The 22,310-nt window shown below is 48.4% G+C and overlaps 13 protein-coding genes across 13 annotated transcripts; 6 read left to right on the top strand and 7 right to left on the bottom strand.

Annotated features, from left to right (window-relative positions):
* Positions 1–41: 41 nt before the first annotated feature.
* Positions 42–970, top strand: BGW36DRAFT_262939 (endoplasmic reticulum-based factor for assembly of V-ATPase-domain-containing protein; the record flags this gene model as incomplete). Its single annotated transcript, XM_046210089.1, has 2 exons — positions 42–293; positions 380–970. Coding segments are annotated over 2 exons (843 nt in total), but the record flags the coding sequence as incomplete, so codon positions are not given.
* A 136-nt stretch (positions 971–1,106) lies between these two features.
* Positions 1,107–2,702, bottom strand: BGW36DRAFT_362528 (putative allantoinase Dal1; the record flags this gene model as incomplete). Its single annotated transcript, XM_046214383.1, has 1 exon — positions 1,107–2,702. The coding sequence occupies one exon, from the start codon at positions 2,700–2,702 to the stop codon at positions 1,107–1,109; it is 1,596 nt and encodes a 531-aa protein (XP_046068861.1).
* Positions 2,703–3,799: 1,097 nt separating this feature from the next.
* Positions 3,800–5,620, bottom strand: BGW36DRAFT_31697 (Arb2 domain-containing protein). Its single transcript, XM_046212570.1, has 4 exons — positions 5,341–5,620; positions 5,153–5,268; positions 4,516–5,103; positions 3,800–4,460 (listed from the first exon to the last, which is right to left on the bottom strand). Exons 1-4 carry the CDS (start codon positions 5,406–5,408, stop codon positions 4,054–4,056), a joined length of 1,179 nt encoding a protein of 392 aa, XP_046068860.1. The 5' UTR covers positions 5,409–5,620; the 3' UTR covers positions 3,800–4,053.
* Positions 5,621–5,799: 179 nt separating this feature from the next.
* On the bottom strand, positions 5,800–6,279 carry BGW36DRAFT_302618 (40S ribosomal protein S14; the record flags this gene model as incomplete). Its single annotated transcript, XM_046211805.1, has 3 exons — positions 5,800–5,862; positions 5,924–6,095; positions 6,173–6,279. 3 exons carry the CDS (start codon positions 6,277–6,279, stop codon positions 5,800–5,802), a joined length of 342 nt encoding a protein of 113 aa, XP_046068859.1.
* Positions 6,280–6,747: 468 nt separating this feature from the next.
* Positions 6,748–7,572, bottom strand: BGW36DRAFT_385642 (putative mitochondrial F1F0 ATP synthase subunit Atp18). The gene is made up of 4 exons (XM_046216938.1): positions 7,469–7,572; positions 7,360–7,389; positions 7,208–7,258; positions 6,748–7,090 (listed from the first exon to the last, which is right to left on the bottom strand). Exons 1-4 carry the CDS (start codon positions 7,503–7,505, stop codon positions 7,029–7,031), a joined length of 180 nt encoding a protein of 59 aa, XP_046068858.1. The 5' UTR covers positions 7,506–7,572; the 3' UTR covers positions 6,748–7,028.
* Positions 7,573–7,693: 121 nt separating this feature from the next.
* Positions 7,694–8,663, top strand: BGW36DRAFT_385639 (mitotic spindle biogenesis protein Spc19). Its single transcript, XM_046216937.1, has 2 exons — positions 7,694–7,867; positions 7,928–8,663. Exons 1-2 carry the CDS (start codon positions 7,736–7,738, stop codon positions 8,291–8,293), a joined length of 498 nt encoding a protein of 165 aa, XP_046068857.1. The 5' UTR covers positions 7,694–7,735; the 3' UTR covers positions 8,294–8,663.
* On the bottom strand, positions 8,664–11,341 carry BGW36DRAFT_385638 (37S ribosomal protein Rsm22). The gene has a single exon (XM_046216936.1). It carries the CDS (start codon positions 11,276–11,278, stop codon positions 8,774–8,776), a length of 2,505 nt encoding a protein of 834 aa, XP_046068856.1. The 5' UTR covers positions 11,279–11,341; the 3' UTR covers positions 8,664–8,773.
* Positions 11,342–11,382: 41 nt separating this feature from the next.
* Positions 11,383–12,846, bottom strand: BGW36DRAFT_385636 (RAVE subunit 2/Rogdi). Its single transcript, XM_046216935.1, has 4 exons — positions 12,565–12,846; positions 12,314–12,499; positions 11,958–12,257; positions 11,383–11,903 (listed from the first exon to the last, which is right to left on the bottom strand). The coding sequence occupies exons 1-4, from the start codon at positions 12,628–12,630 to the stop codon at positions 11,523–11,525; spliced, it is 933 nt and encodes a 310-aa protein (XP_046068855.1). The 5' UTR covers positions 12,631–12,846; the 3' UTR covers positions 11,383–11,522.
* On the top strand, positions 12,841–14,564 carry BGW36DRAFT_385635 (SUR7/PalI family-domain-containing protein). The gene is made up of 4 exons (XM_046216934.1): positions 12,841–13,200; positions 13,285–13,552; positions 13,649–13,831; positions 13,889–14,564. The coding sequence occupies exons 1-4, from the start codon at positions 13,188–13,190 to the stop codon at positions 14,154–14,156; spliced, it is 732 nt and encodes a 243-aa protein (XP_046068854.1). The 5' UTR covers positions 12,841–13,187; the 3' UTR covers positions 14,157–14,564.
* On the bottom strand, positions 14,565–17,067 carry BGW36DRAFT_385633 (putative Hsp70 chaperone). The gene is made up of 5 exons (XM_046216933.1): positions 16,819–17,067; positions 16,712–16,748; positions 16,532–16,658; positions 15,707–16,478; positions 14,565–15,650 (listed from the first exon to the last, which is right to left on the bottom strand). The coding sequence occupies exons 1-5, from the start codon at positions 16,915–16,917 to the stop codon at positions 14,961–14,963; spliced, it is 1,725 nt and encodes a 574-aa protein (XP_046068853.1). The 5' UTR covers positions 16,918–17,067; the 3' UTR covers positions 14,565–14,960.
* A 316-nt stretch (positions 17,068–17,383) lies between these two features.
* Positions 17,384–18,666, top strand: BGW36DRAFT_385632 (putative exosome complex exonuclease Rrp40). The gene has a single exon (XM_046216932.1). The coding sequence runs from the start codon at positions 17,684–17,686 to the stop codon at positions 18,503–18,505; it is 822 nt and encodes a 273-aa protein (XP_046068852.1). The 5' UTR covers positions 17,384–17,683; the 3' UTR covers positions 18,506–18,666.
* Positions 18,667–18,842: 176 nt separating this feature from the next.
* BGW36DRAFT_430718 (uncharacterized protein) lies at positions 18,843–20,689 on the top strand (the record flags this gene model as incomplete). Its single annotated transcript, XM_046220882.1, has 2 exons — positions 18,843–18,933; positions 19,041–20,689. 2 exons carry the CDS (start codon positions 18,843–18,845, stop codon positions 20,687–20,689), a joined length of 1,740 nt encoding a protein of 579 aa, XP_046068851.1.
* Positions 20,690–21,245: 556 nt separating this feature from the next.
* Positions 21,246–21,592, top strand: BGW36DRAFT_362519 (uncharacterized protein; the record flags this gene model as incomplete). Its single annotated transcript, XM_046214382.1, has 2 exons — positions 21,246–21,330; positions 21,372–21,592. 2 exons carry the CDS (start codon positions 21,246–21,248, stop codon positions 21,590–21,592), a joined length of 306 nt encoding a protein of 101 aa, XP_046068850.1.
* Between the last annotated feature and the right edge of the window lie 718 nt (positions 21,593–22,310).

The raw sequence follows: 22,310 nt of genomic DNA, 5'->3' as shown, positions 1-22,310 counted from the left end.
CGAATGGCCAGTTAACCGGTTAATACAGACGGAGAGTTACCATGGTCCTCCTCGTCACAACGCCCACCATCGTCGCGGCCCTGCAGGACCTCTCACCATCAGCCCGCGATGAGCTGCAGCTGCCTCAACCACCGCCAGAAATCGGGTCGCCGATTTCTCATGAGAACGTGCTCGCGCTTGCTCGAGCGCTCTCATCACATACAGAACCTACAACGTCGCCCTCATACACATTGAACACTCTCCTCCGCGGAACAGAAGTCTACATCCCCCCTGCTCCAGCGAAACCAGAACCTGTACGTCCCTTCCATTCCTCCTACCATATTATATCTAGCACTATCTAGTGCTATATCTAGATTGATATGGCTAACAACAACACAAGACCCCCGAATATCTCGCCCTCAAAGCACGCCTGCAAACCCTCGCTGACGAACAAGCCTACAACCGACTCCTCTCCCCTCCCCGCGCCAACACCTACGCGCCTTCGCCTGTCTTCGCTCCCTCCACAGAAGAGCTATTACATCAAGCTGAAGAAGCTGCCGACAATGACCCGCTCAGCCCATCGCTCGTCCTCAACATCTTCATGTCGGTCTTGCTCTGCGGCTTCGCGACGTTCTGGGCATTGAAGAACTTCCAAACGCCGTCCTTCTTCCGATTTGGCCACAACAACAAACCAGTTGCGGGGACGACGACGCAGGTTGGTCCGAATTCGAAGGAGCCCGTGTTTGTGCTTATCTCGTTGTTTGTTGGCCTGGTGGTTGGCGTCGCCGAGGTTGCAGTTTATGCGGCGTATTGGCGGAAAGTGAGGGAGGCGAAGGCCAAGGAGAAGGGGATTAAGGAGAGGAAGGAAATTATCCAGCCGACAGAAGATAGTCAGGATGGTCCTGTGGACCGGGGGGATGGGGAGAAAGAGGAGATTTGGGGGAAGGGGGTAAATGGTGGGGTACGCAGGAGAGTCAGAGAGCGGTGGGAAGAGGGGAGCACGCTTTGAATAGCTATTTCATTATATCGTTAATATATTATATACAGTAGCTAACGAGCAAGTTAAATATGGTATGTACAGCCCCTACAGTGGCATGCAAAACAAAAAAAGAATCGTAACTGCTAAGTTAGTGAGTCCTCCGCTCAAGAAGCAGCTTGCCCGTCACGCCCTTTGCATTGAACCCCTCAGCGCGCGAAAACACCATCGATCCGCGCACCCACGTCTCCTGCACCATCCCCTGGAGCGTTCGGCCCTGGTACGGCGAGCACTTGTTACGGAACAGCATGGTGCTGGGCTCAACGACCCATTCGGCGGCATCATCAAACACGCAGATATCAGCATCACAGCCGACAGCAATGTCACCCTTTTGCTTCTCCAGGCCAACCTGCACGGCCGTGTTGACGCAGCACCATTGCACGATATCCTGCAGATGCTGCTCCACCGTCTTACTCTTAATACCACTGTTCTTACGCCGACTGATCTCGGTCCATAGAATCGGCAGACCCAGGCCAACGGACGAAATGCCGCCCCAGGCAGAAAAGAAATTCCCGTCGTTAACTGCAGCTTCCTGGCCCTCGAAGAAATCTGTGACGCTGCTGCTGGCCGAGTTGGCGGAGGCCGGGGTCAGCACGGTCGACGAACTGGCAGAGCTGTTACTGCTGCTGCTCAAGCCCGATATGTGCGAGGGGAGAAGTTTGAGGTCTGGCGTGCACGGTGAGTGATCCGAGACGACCGTCTTGATGACGCCGTCGCCGGCATACCGCTCCAGTTCAGCCCACAGCGCGTCCTGGTTCAACTGCGAGCGGATTGGCGGGCAGCATTTGTGGCGAGTGTCGCCTTCGGCGATCTCCTCGGCGGCCAAGGAGAGATAGTGGAAGCAGGTTTCGGCGGTGATGGGGATACCATTGGCCCGGGCATCGCGCAGTAAAGGGATGGCCTCCATGGCGGATAGATGGACGATGTGCAAGGGTAGGTTTGGCGCGGTGGGGGCCAGTTGGATGATTTCTGCAATGGCGTATGTCTCGAAAGATGGCGGGCGAGAGGCCAGGAAAGTCGAGTATGCCTGCAGAGGACCGGCTGGGGCGAGCGGAGGCAGTGAGGTTTGCACATCGTCTCCCACCGAGTCTGTGATCGGGGGTAGCATCTCGGCGTGGAACATCAGCGTGGTGGGCTCATCTGCCAGCTCCTTCATGGACAACTCGATATCATGGGCAGATACAGCAGGGAATTCTTCAACTCCACTATCAATGAGAAAGCCCTTAAAGCCACGCACGCCCTCGGCCACAAGGCCCTTGAGCTCGTGGGAATTTCCGGGGATGATACCGCCATAGAAGCCGACGTCGACCCAGCACTTTCCCTGAGCAGCGCGGATTTTCTCATGGAAGCCAGCTACGGTGGTGGTAGGGGGGATGGCATTGAGCGGCATGTCGATGACGGTGGTCACGCCGCCAAAGGCCGCAGCCTGGGTGCCGGTGTAGAAGCCCTCCCATTCCGTGCGTCCTGGTTCGTTCAAATGGACGTGAGCATCGACCAGGCCCGGCAGGAGAACGGCCGGAGAGTAGTCCTTGTACGGGGTGCCAGCGGGGAAGGCCGAGACGGGCTTGACGGCGTCAAACACCTGCACGATCTTCCCAGTGGCCTGGGACACCACGATGGTGGCTGCAGTGAAGCGGCCCGAGACGACGGCGCGGGACGAAGCTAGGACGCTGATAGTGGGATCCATGGTGTGGAGTTGGTCGCACTGGCTAGTACGCAGCTACAGTTACGGGCTTGTATGCTAGACTTGGTGGCGATGAGCCCGACCTTTGCACAGTGGACGGCGGGTAGGCTTCTGTGTTCAAGACGGGAATAGAAGCCGACTGATAAAGAAGCGAGGCTCGATACGGCAAGAACATGCAGGGTTAAGAGGGGATTATAAAAAAGCAAGTTTGATTTCTAGGAAGAAGTGCCAGAAGTGCTTATCGTGGCGGAGGAAAAGGTCGAGATAAGGAGGCAAAGACTGTCCCAAAGAGGAAATAGTGCCACGATAATCTTATCAGAGAGACACAGACGCGGCAAAGGACGCTGCACAAGACACAAGCAATATAGGGGGAAAAATGGAGTGGGGGAAAGAATATTGGAGGAAGAAACTTAGGACAGAAAGAGAGAGACGACTTTTAAGACAACGGGAGGGCCTTCCTCCTTGCCCTGGGTGGGTAACATGTGTGGAATTGCTATGACTACGCATTAATGCTTTGTGGTACTGTTAACTTTTCGCTGTTGTTCCCGCAGGTGAGTTCTGCAGTCTGGTCCCACTCCGTCCCGACCACTCTGTGTGGCTTTGACTTCCCTATACAGCAAAGGCTAGACAGCAGTCAGGAGATTAGGCAGTCAGCACGGGTTGTTTGTTAGTACTACTGAGTAGAGAGAGCGGGTGTTGTGCCGATAAGACGCTGGCGGGGCGGTGGTGTTACTCGATAGAAATTCCCAAAGAGTCGTAGTGACCAAATTTTTTTACCGGGGGCTGCGCTGCTCGGCCGATTGGATCCGGGGATAGAGTCATATTTGCCCCTTTCGGCAGACGATCAGACCCATCCGAGACTGCCCGTCTGTCGTCTGGGGGCGGCTGCTGCTGGGGATTGTTAATGGTAGCATGTTGACAGTGTGGATGGGTGTGTAGGGTGTATATTGTGTGTATTCCGCTATGTGCATGGCTTAGATAGGTCTAACAAGATTAGAAGGAAGTGAGAGCAATCGGAACGTTGTTCGGAAAGGGTTTTGCTGGGGCTAAGATAAGCTAATCTGCTATCGTTGGTCCGCCGCTGTTCGTTCCCGTGATTGGCCCGATATTCCTAGCTGCCCCATAAAAAAGTTTTTCGTGCACGTACACTGTTTGCAGTGTTTTGCAGCCGTCGGCCGGCTCCGGAGCCGCTGCCTCAGGCAGTCAGGCTCGTCCCGTCCTTCTTTTATGGAAAGAGACATGTGAACAACGCTTGAGCTTTGGTGGAATCGTCTATTGGAGGATCTATCTAGGCAGACTATTAAGCGAAGCACTTCTGTTCTCCAATTTGTCAGGCATTAATAATGATAATTCCTTACTCCTCCAGCTCGATCGTATCCTCGCCCTGTATCCATTCCTCCCAGCCGTCGTCCTCCACTTGCTCTTGGATGATTAGCTCGACTTCCTCGTATGATGGGCTGGCATGGAGTTTGTCCAGCCACTGTAACATGTTCCGCCAGCACGAGACAATCGTGGCTTCCGAGTGCATTGGTTCACCAGACGAATAGGTATTGCAGCCATATTCAAGAGTACCTGGAACTGGCCACTCCACGGGCTGTGCCGAGAGCACGTACGCACGACAACGCGTAGAAATGAATCTGGCAAAGGATTCCTTTGCAGGTACAGCATGCGAGTCAGCTGCGTGCTCGGTCCCCCATTCATGTTTTCTGTAGTGTGGCTCTGCGAAACACATCGCGGAAATGTGTTGGTTCCATTTAACCCCTGTTGACAAGCATTAGATGTAATAGTAATAAGAAAGAGAGCAAGTGTGTCTCACAGTTCTTTGCCAAGTACTTGATCACACCGTCTGCACCTTCTGCTACCCCGACAACGTCAATCTTAGCATCTGCATCCACCATCTGTCCTCTCGCGGCTAGTATTCCCTCAAAAACGCATTGGACATGCTCGTAGCTGGTAGCATTATGGGGGATAATGTTTCGATGGCTCTGTTTCAATGGCGGATGAACGGCCGATTGCCGTGGAAGAGCATGCCAAGTGCGTTCTGATACCGCTGCTCCTGCACCGCAATGGAACACCAACTGCCCGGTATTTGCAATCACTAGTGCGGTGTCCAGACAAGACGAAGAGTCGGAATCACCCCCTTGTTTATCAACCTCCAAGACAGATTTGGCAAAATCTATCATCGACCCTACGTAAATACCCAAGGCCCCTACACATCGATAGGCCCAGATACCAAGATCCTGGCTGGAACCGCCAAAGACCACGACGATTCGCTTGGCATGGTTTAGATTGGAAGAGCATAATACTGGCACATGTCTGTCATGAGGTTGGGCTCCAGGAGGAAGACGAACAGTAGCCATAGACAGAGCGTGCAGACGATCAAGAACAATACGACGAACGCATTCTGCCTTTGATTAGCCATGGTAAATAAAGAAATACTTGGCAGAGCTTACCATTCATTGCATTGCGCTGTACCTCGTTCCATCTATCATTTTTGTTGATTTTGAACTTGAAATCCTCTTGCGGGTTCGCTAGCTGCCGGATTTGATCCTGGTCGTTGATGAAGTATCTGACTTTTTAGTACTTGAAATGAAACTGCTCTCATCCATACAACATAATTGACAGCCAAGAGTAAGCTCACCCAAGCTTATCGAGATCTGGGGGAAAGACAGCGTCTTTTGGGAGGTCTTCCTCGCCGTAGATTAGCATCTTGTCTAGATACCTAAATAAACCAGGAAAGTAGTGGATGAGAAGATGAAGTGAGAGATGATAGTAAGGTGAAAGGAAGCGGAAGCAAAAGCAAACAGACTGCTAGGTAAACCACCGGCAACGAAAGCAGCAAACGGAGACAAAGAGAAGAGCATTGGTCAGGTGATTTGATTCCACCGCCTTGCTTTTTTCACCTCAGTCATAAATGATATACACGGATAATAATGGAAAATCGAAACCGTGGAAAACGTCATGTTATTGGTGATGATGAATAAATATTGTACATTTGCTGATAAACGCCCGATTTAGCCAACCCAGTATGCATTATTTGACTCCAAACCAACAAGCATGATACAAGAAGCACGCATTTAAATAATGCAACTTGATCATGTTACCAGGAAGCCTTCCTAACACCCGGTAATAGACCTGCTAATGCTTGTTGGCGGAATTGGTACTGGAGCGAATCAACATCAGTACAGTTCTTTCACACTTTAATATAATTTCGACGTTCTTACTCTTGCAAGCTTAAAATCACGGAATACACTTCTCGCAATTCCTCCTGCCACGCACCGGTTCTTGATTTGAGTCGGCCGGGTATAGGCATGCATTTGCGACAGTTGGAGCTGCGCCTGTACGCGGACACGCTGGGGGAGCGATGTGTTGCGAATTGCATAACGGAGAGCTTGCCTGAAAAAAATAAATGTCGTTTAGCAATGATCATCAGTCACACCCCGGGCAAGTGGGCGAGGCGAGATTCTCCTTACCTCTCGGGCTCAAACTGCTCGTAGACTTTGCGCTTGGTGTGGTCGCGGATGACACGCGAATTGATGAAGCCGCCGAGGTCCAGCCGCTTAGCTCTGAAGTGAGACATATTGGCGTGGTGTTCCCTGTGTGAGCGGTGGTTCGGATGTGTTTTGGAGATGGACGATGTCGTCTCGTCAGGTTCGGGAAAAGGTTGATACCTGTCAGAATAGGATTAGCGCGGCTAGGCCTTTGCCAGACCAGCCCATATTAATGAGCATTTCTAATTTCGAATTCATTTCAAATTTCAAATTGGTAATTTTTATATTGTTCAATATAAGCTTTACAATACTGAGAATGATTATATTACTGTCGTAAATTGACTAATGAAAAGCTACACATTTTGTCTACCTTAACGACCTGGGCTACCCTTGAGACTCACAGAATGGGAGTAGAGTGCTCAATCTCATTTTTGTCATCATATAGGTAATTTTAGACACAAATATAAAACGAGTAGTAGGTAAAATGGCTTACTCGTTTAAATTGGTTACTATGTTTAACAATTGGCCGGGACGAACGATTGACTAACTTACATTTCCGAACAAATGCGATCAACCTTACATACTCATGCTGTTACAAAAACTACTCAAATCCAAGTAGTGACCTAGGACTTAGTAGCGTTATGTGTAGTATAGTGATACAGTATTCTTTCTGCGTCAATAGACGCCTGGCTAGGGTCTATATGCTTTGTACAAAGAAAATCGTGGCAGAGACTGGCATGTCGCCTTAACCCTTGTCTTGACAACCAAATCGCACTGCAGCGCAGTAATGCATGTTTGCCCTTCAACTGCAATCAATTCCCTAACATCTTGATTTCATTTAATGGTCTTTCTTGGCTGGCTTGGCGTGAGGGTTTCGGGGGTCGTTCTTGAACTCGGCGGCTATGACTAGGTTAGCACAATCTAGATCCAAGTTTGAGTCTTATCAAGGCGTATTGAAAAGAGTAGTTCGAATGGGCCTTGGTATTGGTCTTCTGTGATGAATCTGAGGGTACTCACAATTCATGGAGGCGTTGGCAGCAGCGTTGACACCGTAGAGGATAACGACACCTGAAAAGCCCAGTCAGCAATAACCCAAACAAACCAACTCCTCCAACATTGAATCTTCGGTACTCCAATATCTACTCCGCGACATCATTGACATAACATACCGGCAGCGTAAAAAGGCCAAACAGTCTTGCCTGCATTGCGAAAGGTTCGTTAGCGATCCGTATTTTCCCTCAATGTACCGGCGCGAAAGGGGGGCGTTGGGCCACTTACCGACAGGCACCGGCCACTTCTTTCCGAGGAGAGACATTGTTTCAAGCAATTGCGGTCGCGAGGTGTATGCAGATTCGCGAGTTTGTGGAGGTGATGGCTGATGTAGTCGGAAGCAACGACAGCGACGGAGCAGCGAGGTTCGCTCGGAAGTTCTCGCGGTGCCGCTAGACCGGAAACGCAGCGCCGCTTTTAGCCCCGCCCGCTCTGCTTGCAAGTAAACAACATCTCGTCTGCTTTCTATACTCAATTCAAATACCTTTAATCAGAATGGCCGACTCATTGGCGTCATCAGTGATGTCGCTCCGCTCATCGCTGCAATTGCTCGACAGCTCCATTGACATTCTTGATTCGGGCGTACATGATTTCCCGCGGCTCACCAGAGTGTTACAGACAACGCGAGTATGCTAACACTCCAAAGCCAAAAATCCAAATCCTGCTACTAATACACATCTTATCTAGCATTTCGAGCTTCTCCCAGAACCAACACTTCAGGAAGCCCAACAAGCCCTCTTAGATGAAATCACTCCAAGCATTGCGCACCTCCTATCCGTTGCATCGAATCACGTCGAACGCCTCGCCCGTCGCGAAGACTCACTAAAGGCCAAATGTGAATTGCAAGAGGGGCGCATGTCCGACAAACGGAGGGTATCTCCCGCGCCGAACCTTGGTCGCGTACGCACAGAGACTTCGGATGCCAGTGCTAAGGCTATTCAGCTGAGAAGACTTGTGCAGAAGAAGGAGAGATTGAAGTATGCCGTTGACAGGCTAGAGTTGCAGAGCCGCCAGAAGGAGAGGGAGCTGAGGAAGAGTATGGCTTTTCAGTGATGGGCTTAGTTGCTGGGGTATAAGATTTATTCAGTAATAGTACAATATGGCTTGATGGGGCCTGATAGTTGCTGGGCTTGGTCACTGCGACGACAGTCAGTCGCATGCTGGTATCGGTCGAAGATGCAGGTTTACGGCATCATCCCAGCGCCCGAGACAAGGAACCGTGGATCTGGCTAGCTTTTACTCACAGGCTTTAAGCCGACACGATGGCACTACAGGCAGAGCAACTGTGTTCGTTTACGCGGTTGGCCATAAGCCTTAAACGACCTAGTGTTGATATAATCAGCAATGCAGAAAGTTGATCAAGATTCTTCTCATGTACAGATAAGTCGAGTCGTGTATGATAGAATTGTTATACAATATAATACATGGATATAAAACACATTCCCAATCCCATATTGTAACCAGTACGCCATACAGAAGCATGCGAAACAGACCGGCTGTCATATATCATTGCAAATGGACATGTTATTAAGCTCAATCCTCCTCCTCCCTCTTCGAAGATACCTTTTTGAAAGCCTGGCGAATTCGCTTTTTATTGGCATTCTTTTTCCAGCTGGGAATATTTTGGCCTTTCTTTCTCGCCTGAAGAGAATGGGCCTGTTCTGTGAGCGCGTCTGTGAGAGCAGGGTCCAGCTGTCTTTCCTGTGGCTCTGGGTCGAGCGAATCTGGGTCTTCTGTCTCCCCTATTTCATCCAGCCTACTAGCAGCCCGTCTTTGCAACCTCTCCTTCTTGCTGTCTTCACTTGCTCCCGTGCCAAGCTTTAGATGACGCGGAATTCGTGTTTTCGCGCCAAGAGCCCATAGATCTCCCCACCGTGCTTTGCGTGCATCGTGATAGGCTTGTCGGCTGAAGGAACGAGGGACAGTCCAGCGTTCAATCTTGCCTTCTGGAGTGCAAAGATCGAGGATAACATGGCCTCGACGTTTGATCGGCGAAAGGACCATTCGGGGAAGAGATAATGTGTTGAACGAGGTTGGCGGCGCTGCCGTGTCATCTGAGGCTGCATCAACTGACAAATTGTCTTCGTAGCCTTCAAACGCCGCATTAGTTGCATCTTTGCCTTGAACAATATTCTGTGCATCTCGCATGTCCACCCCACGTTGGATAGCCACGTAGCTGAATTCGACATCCTCGTGGTTACGATCCCTAGCCCCGATGATGCGTTGCAAGTAGGCTGGACGGATAAATCGTTGCTCGAAATGACAGTAATCGCCTCGGCCTTTGGCTTGGCCGGCAATGTGATACATAGGGCACTTCCCATGATTCGTACAAGGGGCAATGATCATGCCGGGTTCCTTTTTCACACTTCCCATGTCTCCACTGTCGCCCAACCCGTCATATTCCGTGGATCCAGGGCTTGCAATATGCCTTTCTAGGAGCATTTCACGAGCACCCGCAACAGCTTCAAATCCTCTTTGACGACCCTTCTCGAGGAGAATAAGGACACCGCCGTTCGGATTGAGGAGTGCCCATAGATTCTTCACGTGCTGTTTGCGTAGATAGTCTTCCTCGATTTCGAGCAGTGTGTGGGGCGCGATTATGACATCAAATTGTTTTCGCTTGGGTGGCGCTCTTTCATCATCTAGAGTAGTGGTGTCACGAACATGAACGTAATCAGGGAGTCGAGGTAGGAATGTCGTATTGTCCAGCATGGCGCTGGCTCGTAGCTGAAGAGAGTTGGAGCCGGCGAGCACAGTCGACTTCCCAGTAGGGACTGGTGCGTCTGGAGGATGTCCAGGAACCATAGTCTCGTACTCGGCACGAAGTACATCTCTCCATGCCAGTATTCCTGCACCTCCGCCACCTGCATCCAGAACTCGTGGACCTGTCTCTTGAGTAATGAGATTTCGCAGCCATTTGCTTCCTAGCCGTTTCCGAACCTCGACAAGTACGCTGAGAGTCGCAGCATAGATTCCAGGATAGAGAGCAGCAATGTAAGCATTAGCTTCCATCTCGCTCATGTGATGTTGAGAGGCTGATAGAGGGATTGGGAGTTGCGGTATCTGCGTTCTCGGTGGTAGAGTCACGGTGGAGTGTGGTAACCTACGCCCACCAAACACTTTATGGGTAGCCTCAGCAATATGTTTGTTTGAGTAATTGGACAGAATGACGCCGACTGGCCCAGTGACCGTATCATGTGGAATGAACACCGTTTTTGGATCAGTAGCGAACTTTCCGGCTTCAGTCAGAGGATGAAGCCTGGGCGCAGATTGGGAATCCTCCTCATCCTGTAATTCGTGCTCCACCAAAACACCCCCAAGCTCATTCGCGACTTGTCTCACTCGTTCGATGGCAGATTCTTCGTCAAGTTCCGATTCTATGTTATGCGAGACTTCTACGTCCTCTTCAAAGGTGTGTTCGAACTCGACTTCTTCGAAACCGCCTTGGCCATCGTCCTTTAGAAGAATATCCGGTTGTTTGTCATCTGTTTCCTCCAAGACTTCATCCGGGTTAATAGCCTCACCATAAAGAGTGTTGTAAAGCTCCAGCTCTGCAGCATTCAGGTGGTCGTCTGGTAGAACCTCCCCAAACTCTTGCCGTGCTTGTCTGACCCTGGCTTCTAGCGCTTGATAGTTTCGATGGCCAATATGTCCACTAAAGGCATTATCAATATCCCAGCTCCTTATGCCTAATATATGATCGTAATCTTCGAGAAAGAGGTCATCCAGAATTTTAGCGAGTTCATCTTCGTGCCGATGAATGTTGTCAATCAGAGTGTAAATTTCAGCTTTCCGATTAGCTAATTGCACATCTGTTTCTGTAGTTGACGCCAGTGTCCGTTTTCCCTCGAGAAATTGTCGCTGATGCTTGAAGGCTGTCGTATTCTTTCTAGTTGAAGACGCATTAAACTGTGAGCTTACCGTCGAAGCAGATCTTCGCACTCCAAGTCGCTGGAGTTGTGTCGCATGCTGCCTAGTCAATTGAGAAGCCCCAAGCGAGTGTGGTTTAAAAGCTTTCACTCGGTATCTAGAAAGCATCCTGAAGCTTCCTTCAACCAGTGAAAGACAAACTCTGCTGAAAAAGAGTGCACAGGGTAAAATTATTTCGTCCGCCACAGGAGCAACTAATTGGTTCCTACGCCAAGCCAAAGCCGCATCTAATTCCTGCTGTGTGATTGGATAACAGCCATTTCATTCTTACATAATACACTTTTTAATACTCGCTTCTCATTGGCTGGGTTTGTATAAGTATTGATTTGAGATTTAGAAAATGGACTGGTATTCATGCGTCGCTTTCAGCGTCATCCTCATTCATGACGATTTTCAGAGAGTTTATGCATTTCATAACTTCGTGTTCCAATGCACTTAACTTAGCCATCACCGCGATCAGACTGGGGTCCTGGCTTTCAACGCGGATCTTCTCTTTGACTTTGACTTCTTCTCCCCGCCACCTAAAAATTTCGCCTGACTCATCGTGTGTCGGATGCTTAGGTCCGAAAATCCTGTCGCGTAGTGAAAATCCCGTTAGAGAGATATCTGAGGCAAAAGCTGTGGGCGTTTGCGCTGGTGCGGCGGGCTCGAGAGTTCGCAAATGTAAGACAAGAGCAGCCTCCGCTATTGCCAGATGAAATGATAAATACGGTGGTAGCCCCGGGTCAAACACCTTGCCTAATAGTCAGCTACTCGATATTCGCCTGGATAGATTTGATTCACCTACATCATTATCTGCACTGCTTTCCCACCATTGTAGTGTCTCCGGAGTCCCTTTCAGGAATGACCTTGCCTCGGAAATATGTTCATGGAGTAGACGCAATTGACCGGATATGAAACTTGAGTTCAGTGGATTGCCAGTCCATGTGCTGACATCCACCACATCCAGACTCTGATTCACAAGATTGCGGACATCAGCCAGCTGATCTAGCACCAACTCGGGTGCGCCTGGAATGCTAGAGAAGGTGAGACGAGTGGCATTGGCACCGCGAGGAGGCGGCAGAGAGCTCAACCTGAGTTGAATATCCTTTTTAAGAAATCAGTCTCTCGTTCCGTCGAATCCACTCTAGACAAGCGACATACCCCCTTGACAATCCGAGCTCCTACCCTGGTCACAAACCCTTTCACGCTCTCCGACCTCACAGATGACAGGACTAGAGTCGAACCTGGTTCTTTGGGAGCTAGAAGCTCCGCACATTCCTCCAGACCCTCTCGTAGTGAAACCAGCAGCTCTTGAAACGAGGCCAACAGCCATTCAAGCTCTCGTGACTATAGTAGAGAATCATCAGCCACAGTTACTATTCACACAGTTAGGCAGCCACGTAAGGACCCACCAATGAATTCTCTTCCTCCTCCTTCAACTTCTCCGCAGACAGCGGAGGATATGCCCAGGTTGCCATATATCGGATAGCCACGGGATCGCAGCCAATGAACTGATGACGACCAGGAGCGGCGATTGGTCCACGTTTACCTGCGTTGAGGACGATGTGGAGTCGTGGGCATCTCTAAGCAAAAGTCAGGTTGATGGAAAGGTGACGTTACCCGAGGCCACTTTAGCGTTCAATTATAGAATGGTCATGGATGACGTTTCAATGCTATGTGCCCCGATAGAGTTGGCCTGGTGTCTGCTCGTGCAGCGCTCGACTAATCCGCATGCGGAGCTCCACATAAGGTTGGGCACTAGGCCCCTAATAGGGGATAGCGCCGCCCTAGCTCCAGTGCGTCAGTGCCTACGTCATTGAAAGACTTAAAATTGTGGTGCCAGTTCCTCATGTGAACTCATATACTTAATGTGCTAGCCACAATTCCCAGCCTGTCGTTGCTGCCCATCCTCTACAGCCGTGCATTCGTCAATTGAGATCGACCATAGGTCAACTCCCTCCCTCCTTCCTCTTCTCTTAAACTCCCATCGCAGCCAAGACAGAAGACGCGACGGAATCTGCAGTACGAATTCACCATGGCAGCTGGAAGTACGTAAAAATCCCCAATTAACCTGAAAAATGTATCCTTCTTGACGACGACGAGTCATGACTAACTCCGCGTCTACCTGCTAGGACCAATACTCAGCTTTCTGGCTCTGTTTTTCACTGCTGGAGCTATGCTGCTCATGTTTTTGACGCTTCTGGGCGGTGTGACCAATCATACACCCTTGAATAATATCTACTTCCTGCAAGTCGACAGCTCGAGTATTCCTGGAGCTCCAACTACCTCACGATGGACCTTTTGGAATCTGTGTGCCGTTCGAAACGGGAGGAGCCAGTGCGGATCTTCACACCCATGCTTCCCTTTTGACCCCCGAACTCGCGCAATTTCGGCACCGATGTCAACGTTCCATCTCAATTCATTGGGTATATCTATCCTTTTTCTGGTCAATTTACTATTCTACTAGGACATAAAGTATGCTAACCAGCCTCATAGCACAAACCACTATTGGTTGATGTCACGGTTCATGTTCCCCTTTATCATCATCTCGCTGTTCTTTGCTACCTGCTCTCTGTTTCTGGGATTCGTGGCGATTTGCACACGCATTGGAAGCTATCTCTCGAGCCTTCTAACATGGCTTGCATGGCTGTTCCAGGTAATCACAACTTCGTTGATGACGTAAGTCCCCAACTCTTCATACAAAAGATGATCGACATACTAACTCACAAACTTCAGAGCCTGTTTCGTGCAAGGACGTAACCATTTCAACTCAGCTAGCGAGCCCGCAACTCTTGGAAGCAAAGCGTTTGGCTTCATGTGGGCTGCCGTCGCCTGTCTGACCATCTCGGCGGTCTTGTATTGCATGGGCGGTTCCCGAGGTAAGAGCGAAGATGGCTACAGCGGTCGCGAGACACGACGACGCGGATTCTTCGCTTCAAGACAGTCCAGCACCAAGTCTCGAGGAAGTTTCAGGAACGGGACCGAACGCAAGGATTTCGCCTAAGTGATCCTGAATCAGCAGTTCTCTTGCGGATCTTCTGGATCTATACAAAAAAAGACATCTCAGAAGTTGATTATCATGAAGCTTCGTCTTCCGATATTTACAAACACCCTTTTAGTCGCCTACATATTTCGATGCTTATACAACACCGAAAGCTACCGTCACTCTTTATGAAATTACGAGTAATTAATGTCTTGTCTTTAATATGTCGATTTTCAGTGAAACTACGACATCCTATGATACTCACTGCCTAATGAGAAGTGAGTTGGGGGAAGTATTTACAATTTTACTGTACTATGATTGTTAGATGTGTCAAGATTCATTATCTGTACACTAATCTGAGCCTTCAAATAATTGATGTTTTTCATTCAGTTCCATAGTTATAGCTCAATGTTAATTATCAAATAATATGATACATAATTTGACTGCAACTATTCAGTGAAGAGACATTGACTCGTTTGGTCTTTCGTCTTATACTGGCTGTGATATGCAATTGATGTATACTCACTATCATATCCTCTAGTCAATGCGTTTATTTAACAATACATACAATTGTATAAGGCATATCTATCGCTATATCACTCATGTGCAGCGCAAAGAAGGTGGCCTGTTCCTTTTAAATCGGACATGAAGGAGCAAACCATTGCAGACAAATCCAAGTTGAAGAAAGCCGTGAATGTGTGACTAAAGTTCCAACAAACGTTGACGGTCATCTCGTTCATAGACAGTTTAGAAAGAAGGCAGAAATCTATCAGCGAAAAAAAAAACTCAAACGGCCCCTTACTTTCATGAACATTACTCTTTTTTTTAAGCAGAACCATTGGCACTGGGTTGCGACTCCACGGCCAATCTAACACCTCCCTTTCCGCCGACTTCTCGGGCGGTGATTTGAGCTCCGAGATCTGAGTTGATGTTGATTGTAACCTCAATTTTACCACCGGCCTTGACACCCTTGATGGCGACCTCGGCAATGGGTTTTGTGGCTTTCCACACAACTTCCCTGATATCCTCTTCTTCTTCTTCGTCCGAGGTGAAGTCTTCGTCTGAGTCCTCCTCCTCCTGCTCCTTCTTGTCCTTGACAATAGGCTCGGGTTTGGTGACCTTGATATCACGCACGCCTTCGGTAATACGGACAAGAACATCGCCGCCTTCCTTGGGGGCGAGGTATTGTGCGACGCGTCGGGCAGGGAGGGCGGTTCGGTTAATGACTAGAGGACGGAAAACGGCGTCTTCGGCAGCAGACACTAGTTGCACGCCAATTGCACTACTCAGGTGCGGTGTGACGGTAACCATCGGGTGAATCGACTGCTCGATATCTTCTGCGTCAAACTCCTGGATCAAGGAAGCTTGGTATGCGGCTCCACGGGCAGCAAGCTCGGAGGGGTTGATGGCGGTTGGGGAAGTCGCAGGAGCAAGAATCGTGGTCTTTTCAGGGAAGACGCTTTCGAGCAGGCGGGCAATCTTTGGTGTATGGGAAGTACCACCAGCCAAAATAACCTATATACTTGTCAGTCCTTGAATCCGATAGTATAGATTTATGTGTTGGGCCTTACTTCGTCAATGTCCAGAATGTCAAGCTCGGCCTTCTTCACTGCTGACTGAATCAAGCTGGTGAATTGGGAGAAAACCTTGCCGGCGAGAAGTTCATATCTTGTACGGTTAATAGTAGAGCCGTAGTCAATGCCGTTGGTGAGACTTTCAATGCTCAAAGTAGCGTTGGTGCCGATGCTCAGAGCCTTCTTCGTTGCTTCTCCTTCAGCTTTTAATTTAGCCAGCCCGCGGGGGTCTTCGCGGGGGTCAACCTTGTGTTTCTTGATAAATTCCTTTGCAAAGTAATCGATGACAACTTGGTCGAGATTGGCACCTCCCAATTCGTAATCATGAACCGTGGCCAAAATGGTATACATGCCACCCCTGGAAGCCACCACTGCCACGTCTGAGCGGATGCCGCCGAGATCGGCGACAACGACCAGTTTGTCTTCCACAACAGCCTCAGGCCTGGCATCATATGCCAACAAGGCGGCAGCGGGTTCGTGGATCAATTGCAAAACCTCGATATCGGCGTTTTTGGCAGCCGCAATCAATGCCTCACGCTGTGAGTCGGAAAAGTTTGTGGGAACTGTGATCACTGCTGCATTGACGGTTTTTCCCAAGAAATCAGACGCAGACTGCTTCAAGCGACGAAAGTGGCGGGTTGTAACTTCGGAAACGGTGACAGTGCTGGGGGCTTCAGAATCTGTATCATGAACTGAGAATGCCACTGTGGAATCGATCTGCTGAGGGTGGGCCGACTGATGTGACGGTGTAGGGTCTATTGACTTGAAACTGTGCTACTGTCAGTACTCCTGTATATATAGTAGATCATCTCAACTACTCACTCCTTTCCGAGGTAGTCCCGGAAATAGGCGACGGTGTTCTTGGAGTTGCGAATAAGTTGCGCCTTTGCTTGCGTGCCATGGAACTCTTCCTTGTCGACATAAGAAAGGATTGAGGGGATTTGACGGTCTGGTACCATTAGCCAGGCTGCTATGAAATCGGTCAGCAGAGACTTCACTCACCTCCTTCTTCGTTGGCAATCACCTCTGCTTTTCCGTCCTGATTCAAGTTTTTAAATTAGAAAATTTTCTCATAACCATATATCCCAATATACAAGGACAAAACTTACAGATGTAGTGAAAGCGATGGAGCTGCTGGAATTGCCAAAGGCGATACCAATAGCAACCCGCTCACCGGCATCGGCAACTGCACCAGTCTCGTCACTCATTTTTTCAAAATATTTTCGTCGCAATGATATGAGGTAGAAGTCTGTCGAGAGTCTCTAGCGGTTTAGACGGCCTCTCAACTAGGAGCAAGATCGCGAGAACGAGGGAACAAAAGAGCGGGGTGGTTTCAAGGGCCGCAGGTTAGCCTCGCGGGAAAAACTTTTGAATATTTTTTTAGAAGCGGCAATGGAAGGTACCTGTGGCGGCCGTCTTATCGATAGTGCTGTGGCTGGTGCTGCATTGGCCTATGAAATGCTTCACACTACACACGTCGCTGGCAGATCAAGAAGGAAGTCCCAGTAGCTTTATGGATATCAAATTTGTAAAAATCCTTTCATGATCTTACAGAATGATTTACCTGGGTCGAGGAACAATAATTATCTTGGAGGCTGCGGGAATATGTAGAAAAAGCATCTAAATAGCGTGAATGCTAAACTATAATTAGCCAGGATGTTTCGATCCTTTCATAAGGACTATTGTTAACTCGAATAATCTTCACTCCAACAAGCTAGCACCTTTGCGAATCACCATCGAGGCTCATGCCAGGACATCGACACACAGAAAAGTAGAGGATCACGTGAGGCTTATCGATAAGCCTGGCCAATTTCTTCCAGCGATTTGCGACCTGCGATTTGCGATTTCTGTCAAGCGCAGAATAAAAGTCCCTCTAGCTCCTCTCAGAATTGTTGGTTTTCGATCCTACACGGTGCAGTAACACTTTAAAGTCTTATAGCGACACTGTCGCTAGGGGCCGTTTACACCTCAATCATGAGCCAACCATCCATCTTACTTCCTGGCGAACAAGTCCCCTCCGATGCACTCCCCTCCACAGGACCAGCTCCACTGAGACTCGGAGCAGGAGCGCGATTATTACACAAGTCACAGAGTCAGCACTCAAAAGGTACACCGAAAGATTATGAAATCGTTGCCACTCAGGCCGGTTTACTATCCACCGATCAAAAACGCAATACTATCACCATTCAATCCTTTCCCAACCATCGCTATATACCAACTGTTAATGACCTAATCATTGCTCAAGTGCACCGCTCTTCACAGGACTTTCATCATTGCATCATAACACCGCATGCACCGTTTGCGGTGCTAGGACAGTTGGCGTTTGAAGGCGCTTCGAAGAAAACTCGGCCCAATCTGAAGCAGGGCGACCTTGTATATGCACGTGTGCTCTCTGTGGGAGTTGGGGCTGGAACAGATATCGAGCTTACTTGCGTCAATCCTGCGACTGGCAAGGCAGAGCCTGGTGGTCTGGGACCGCTAACAGGGGGGATGCTGTTTGATGTTTCGACGGGGCTAGCTGCCCGATTGATGAAAACGGGATCCTCTGCGGCGGCAGAGTCAGTGGCAGTACTTGAAGAGCTAGGCAAGAAGCTTGAAAGTAAAGGAGGATTTGAAATAGCCGTTGGGCGGAATGGCAAGGTGTGGATAGATTGCTCGAGTAACAGCGATATCGCTGTTAAGATGACTATCGCTATTGGGCAGTGTTTAAAGGAGCTGGATCGGCAGAATTTAAGTCCAGCAGAACAGAGGAAGTTGGTATCGAGAGTCATACGAGAATTGAAGATTGATGCCTGAGTTGTCGCGTTCCAATATGTAAAGTATTTGTAAATCATTTCCAATATGGCCAATTGATGGCATGGGCCTAGCTAAAGCTGTGGGGAGACAGAAAGCATCCATTAAACTCATTATAATATAAGACTCATCTAAAATCTTTGATTTTGATGTGATTTAATCAGTCTTTTCCTGTTTAACGTGAGTCTATAATGTCTGCCGAATCTGGTAAGGTGCGACCCGAACACTGCGTTATCCTTCTGGCATGCCATCCGCGACACCCCAAATTATTTCTTCTAGGCGACTTTCGCATACAGAACCGCCGGGCTCGCGTTCAGACTACTATCCCGACTCTCACAAAATGAAGAGTATTTTCAGTAGTCTTTGGAGTAAAAAGAGTTCATCCCAAGTGAATGAGGGAAATAGTTCCCAGCCGATTGTGCCTAGTTCTCGTAAGCTCTGCACGATTCCCCCCTCCCCTTTCAATGCATTGACGCGCACACGTCAATACGATAGCATGATTTCTACAAGCAAACCGCTTCTAACACTGTTTTCCTAGCTCCTAGAATAGGTGAAAACGATATTGTGCAAGATACAGAAATTAATACCGCCACTACCATAACAACGCCTACTTCCAAACATAGGAGCAGCTCGAAGCGCAAACGAAGCGAGGCTAGAGATTCGATAGTAGACACGCCTATTATGGCCAAACCCCTCGAAAATTCTTCGTCACAAGGTACACCCCCCGGGGCAAAGAGGAAACGAGCGAGGAAATCGTCGAAAACCTCATTGGGAAAGGAGAATCGAGAACCAAGCGTAAATCCGAATGGTGCATACGGAACATCTCTCAGGCAATCGACTGAACCAGACTCGAGCACACCAAATACAAGGCGCACGCCATCGAAACCCGCACCAGACCACTTCCGACCCGGCCACGTCAGCACTCAGAATACGAAAAGAACAGGATGGTTTAGCCCCGAGGAGACAGCGCTGTTAGAAGCGCACAAAATAGATTTCTGCAGAAGTCATTCAGTCGATTTTGAAATCTTTAATCAATGTGTCCATGCATCGAATAAAGACAAAGAGAACCTATTCAAGTTGAGACCAGAATTTGGAACCCACAATGAATTCTGGAAAGGCGTCTGGGCGATAATTCCTGATCGAGACCGTCGGTCAGTTCTGCGTTTCATGCGCCGTCACTTTCAAGTAGGGGATGGAAATCGTCCCTGGACGAACTCTGAAGACAACAGGCTTGTTCGACTCCACGACAAGCATGGGCCAAAATGGTCTGTTATTTCGAAGGAAATGGAGAGAACGCAAGACGATGTTGTTCAGCGCTGGAAAAACAAAGTCGAACATCGCTCTACAATGATCACAGGTTTATGGAATTTTGCAGAAATGGAAGAACTAGTCAGAGCAGTTAGAAAGGTTCGAGACATTCTGGCCCAAGAGGGGTACACCGATATTGAAGATCTCTACGATATGGACGAGAAGCATATTTCCTGGGGTGCAGTGAGTGATGCGCTTAACAACAAAAGATCTCGGCAACAGTGCGCGGATAAGTGGCGGAAAATCAAGACCAAAGTGTTTAACTATCGACAGACAGGAAAAAGGCATGCAACTTTCTACGACGTTTATGAACCTGACGGCCATGTCTGGAGCAAACCTGACGAGACTGGCAAGTCTTCGAAACGCGCTCCAAAGTCTCAGGCAGTTATAAAAAGGCAGAGCTCGCAAAGCTCCGATTCAGATGACGCCAGTGATGATGAAGAGCAAGAATTGTCAGCTGTGGACAATCAGTCAACTCATGAAGGTCAAGATCAAGATGAAGATACCCAGGACAGCGACCATCCGAGCAGCTCTGATGAAAATGAAGAATCTCAATCTGAACGCCAAATTAAACGCGAAAATGAATCCGAAGAAGCTGAAAGTGATGAAAGTGATGAAAATTCTATGCCGAGTCGTTCCATGTCCGTACAGCCTAAGCAGAATGGCACCGTCGATTCCAATAATGAAACAACGTCCACTCCACAAAGCAAACATGAATCTAGCGACGAAGAAACCAATATCACCCGGAATCCATCCACCTACATGCGTGTAAACGAATGGGCCGCGGTAAATGCCAAACCCAATAACGACATCGAAGAAAAAACCTCTCGCACCCGAAAGCGCAGAAAGCACAAAAAACACAGAAAGGAACGAGAGTGAATAAAGCAGCGACTCCTAGTAGCATCGATGAGAGTGATGGGTATTTGAGAAAAGCTCATAAGCAAAGCCAAAAAATGGTAATCATCGAAGGTATAGATTGATGTACATATACATATTGATAAACTCGGTCTTTCCTTGTCTCCACTGCTTTTACATTACTGAAGGATATGTTTTAGAAATCTACCAATGAGTCAGTGTATGTAAGCCTCGTTGTAACCTGATTTTTAGGTAGACGAACCGAGTTGATTCTCTTTTCCTGTTCAGCTGGACTCAAACTTTGATATCCTCCTTAGCTTCCTAACTAGGAAGTTGGCCATGGCCAAATGTGGAATTCTACTCTGTAGAAACCAAGATATCAACAACTTTTGTCCTGTTCCGATGAAAGGGGTCTGCAGTCGGCCTCGCCAACCCACTGAATCCTAAATGAGTGGAAATGAAACTCTTACGCCGATTTCAGAAAGAATGAAAACTGATAAAAAAAAAGGCCCATTCATGTCTAAGGACTCCTACCATATATCCATATTCGTATTGAAGCTTCTGTTTCTAAGTCTCGAGAATGGACCCCTTGACTGCTATTGGCTTAGCTTCTAATACTATCTCTTTTATTGATTTCTCCTGGGAATTAATCACAGGTGCCCAGGGTGTGCATAAATCCGCAATGGCACGACGTTCGAAAATGCAGCGCTTGAAACGATCATTGCTGATTTAGAGGAAGTTTTGCAGCACCTGACTTTTGACGTCAAAGGAACATCGCAGAATGAAATCGCCGTCCTACAATTGGCTGAGGAGTTTTGGAGGGTTTCTCGACCACTATCCAGAATTCCAAGAGAGTTGAAAGCGAATATTAACAAGAAATCCAGTGGGAAAGTGTTAAAATCAAATGGGCTAGTATGCGCAAAGTAAAAGAGATAATATCCCTTGAATCCAGATTATCCAACCATCGATCACAGATTCTTCTCCGTCTCCAGTTTATTTTTGGGTATGACAAACTGCTGTATTGGAAGAGGCTGAAGACGAGGTAACTGATCAGCAGGAACAGACACCAACAATCGTCAATCAAAGCTCGTCTTGACTCAATTCAAAATGACGCAAAACGAGTTCATAATGAGCATGCCAAGCAACTGAAGTCTTTACGCAAAGAACTTCTGGACGCAGTGGATCGCTTACGATATTCTCACGATTAAGAGGGTCAGAAAGGGGGAAGCGAACAAGACAGCTATTGGTCATGTCTTTGAATGACGTCTCCACTGCTTTATATCATATAATGATACACTACAAGAACTACTGTTATGATGTGAAATAGAAGCAAAAAGTAGAGAAATACTTTTTTGATTAAGAATGCATGCTACATCATCACCTGTCTCTCTAGGTTGATCTCAATCCCGAGCTGACCGATCAAAAATCCAAGCTTAGCAACAGGTTCGGTCGAATAAGCTGACAGGTATTGGATTCATTATCACTTGACTAAAAATATGTACTTACTATCTAACGAAGGTAACCATGTGTAATCCAAAACAGGAAGGGTGCCGAAGGAAAAGAACTATTGGTAATAATATCAAAAATGGAATAAAGTCTCACGATTATCTAATCATCAACCTCAGGAGGGCGCCATTCTGACATC

The sequence above is a fragment of the Talaromyces proteolyticus genome, assembly GCF_021365285.1.
Source record: "Talaromyces proteolyticus strain PMI_201 chromosome Unknown BGW36scaffold_10, whole genome shotgun sequence".
NCBI lineage: Eukaryota > Fungi > Ascomycota > Eurotiomycetes > Eurotiales > Trichocomaceae > Talaromyces > Talaromyces proteolyticus.
This window is presented reverse-complemented; position numbering and strand designations above follow the sequence as displayed.

Bases quoted from the DNA above. Each gene is read 5' to 3' on its own strand.
- BGW36DRAFT_385639 (XM_046216937.1), top strand. From the start codon at position 7,736: ATGGCCGACTCATTGGCGTCATCAGTGATGTCGCTCCGCTCATCGCTG. The intron at 7,868-7,927 runs GTATGCTAACAC...CATCTTATCTAG, and splicing joins GAGTGTTACAGACAACGCGA to CATTTCGAGCTTCTCCCAGA.
- BGW36DRAFT_385635 (XM_046216934.1), top strand. The intron at 13,553-13,648 runs GTCAACGTTCCA...CCAGCCTCATAG, and splicing joins CGCGCAATTTCGGCACCGAT to CACAAACCACTATTGGTTGA. The intron at 13,832-13,888 runs GTAAGTCCCCAA...CACAAACTTCAG, and splicing joins ATCACAACTTCGTTGATGAC to AGCCTGTTTCGTGCAAGGAC.
- BGW36DRAFT_385638 (XM_046216936.1), bottom strand. From the start codon at position 11,278: ATGCTTTCTAGATACCGAGTGAAAGCTTTTAAACCACACTCGCTTGGG.
- BGW36DRAFT_385642 (XM_046216938.1), bottom strand. From the start codon at position 7,505: ATGTCTCTCCTCGGAAAGAAGTGGCCGGTGCCTGTCG. The intron at 7,390-7,468 runs GTAAGTGGCCCA...TTCGCAATGCAG, and splicing joins GAAGTGGCCGGTGCCTGTCG to GCAAGACTGTTTGGCCTTTT. The intron at 7,259-7,359 runs GTATGTTATGTC...TGGGCTTTTCAG, and splicing joins TTGGCCTTTTTACGCTGCCG to GTGTCGTTATCCTCTACGGT.
- BGW36DRAFT_385632 (XM_046216932.1), top strand. From the start codon at position 17,684: ATGAGCCAACCATCCATCTTACTTCCTGGCGAACAAGTCCCCTCCGAT.
- BGW36DRAFT_31697 (XM_046212570.1), bottom strand. From the start codon at position 5,408: ATGCTAATCTACGGCGAGGAAGACCTCCCAAAAGACGCTGTCTTTCCC. The intron at 5,269-5,340 runs GTGAGCTTACTC...CTAAAAAGTCAG, and splicing joins CCAGATCTCGATAAGCTTGG to ATACTTCATCAACGACCAGG. The intron at 5,104-5,152 runs GTAAGCTCTGCC...AATCAAAGGCAG, and splicing joins ACAGCGCAATGCAATGAATG to AATGCGTTCGTCGTATTGTT.
- BGW36DRAFT_385636 (XM_046216935.1), bottom strand. From the start codon at position 12,630: ATGGCAACCTGGGCATATCCTCCGCTGTCTGCGGAGAAGTTGAAGGAG. The intron at 12,500-12,564 runs GTGGGTCCTTAC...TCTCTACTATAG, and splicing joins AGGAGGAAGAGAATTCATTG to TCACGAGAGCTTGAATGGCT. The intron at 11,904-11,957 runs GTAGGTGAATCA...CTATTAGGCAAG, and splicing joins AAAGCAGTGCAGATAATGAT to GTGTTTGACCCGGGGCTACC.
- BGW36DRAFT_385633 (XM_046216933.1), bottom strand. From the start codon at position 16,917: ATGAGTGACGAGACTGGTGCAGTTGCCGATGCCGGTGAGCGGGTTGCT. The intron at 16,749-16,818 runs GTAAGTTTTGTC...AACTTGAATCAG, and splicing joins CCATCGCTTTCACTACATCT to GACGGAAAAGCAGAGGTGAT. The intron at 15,651-15,706 runs GTAAGGCCCAAC...ACAAGTATATAG, and splicing joins ACATTCTGGACATTGACGAA to GTTATTTTGGCTGGTGGTAC.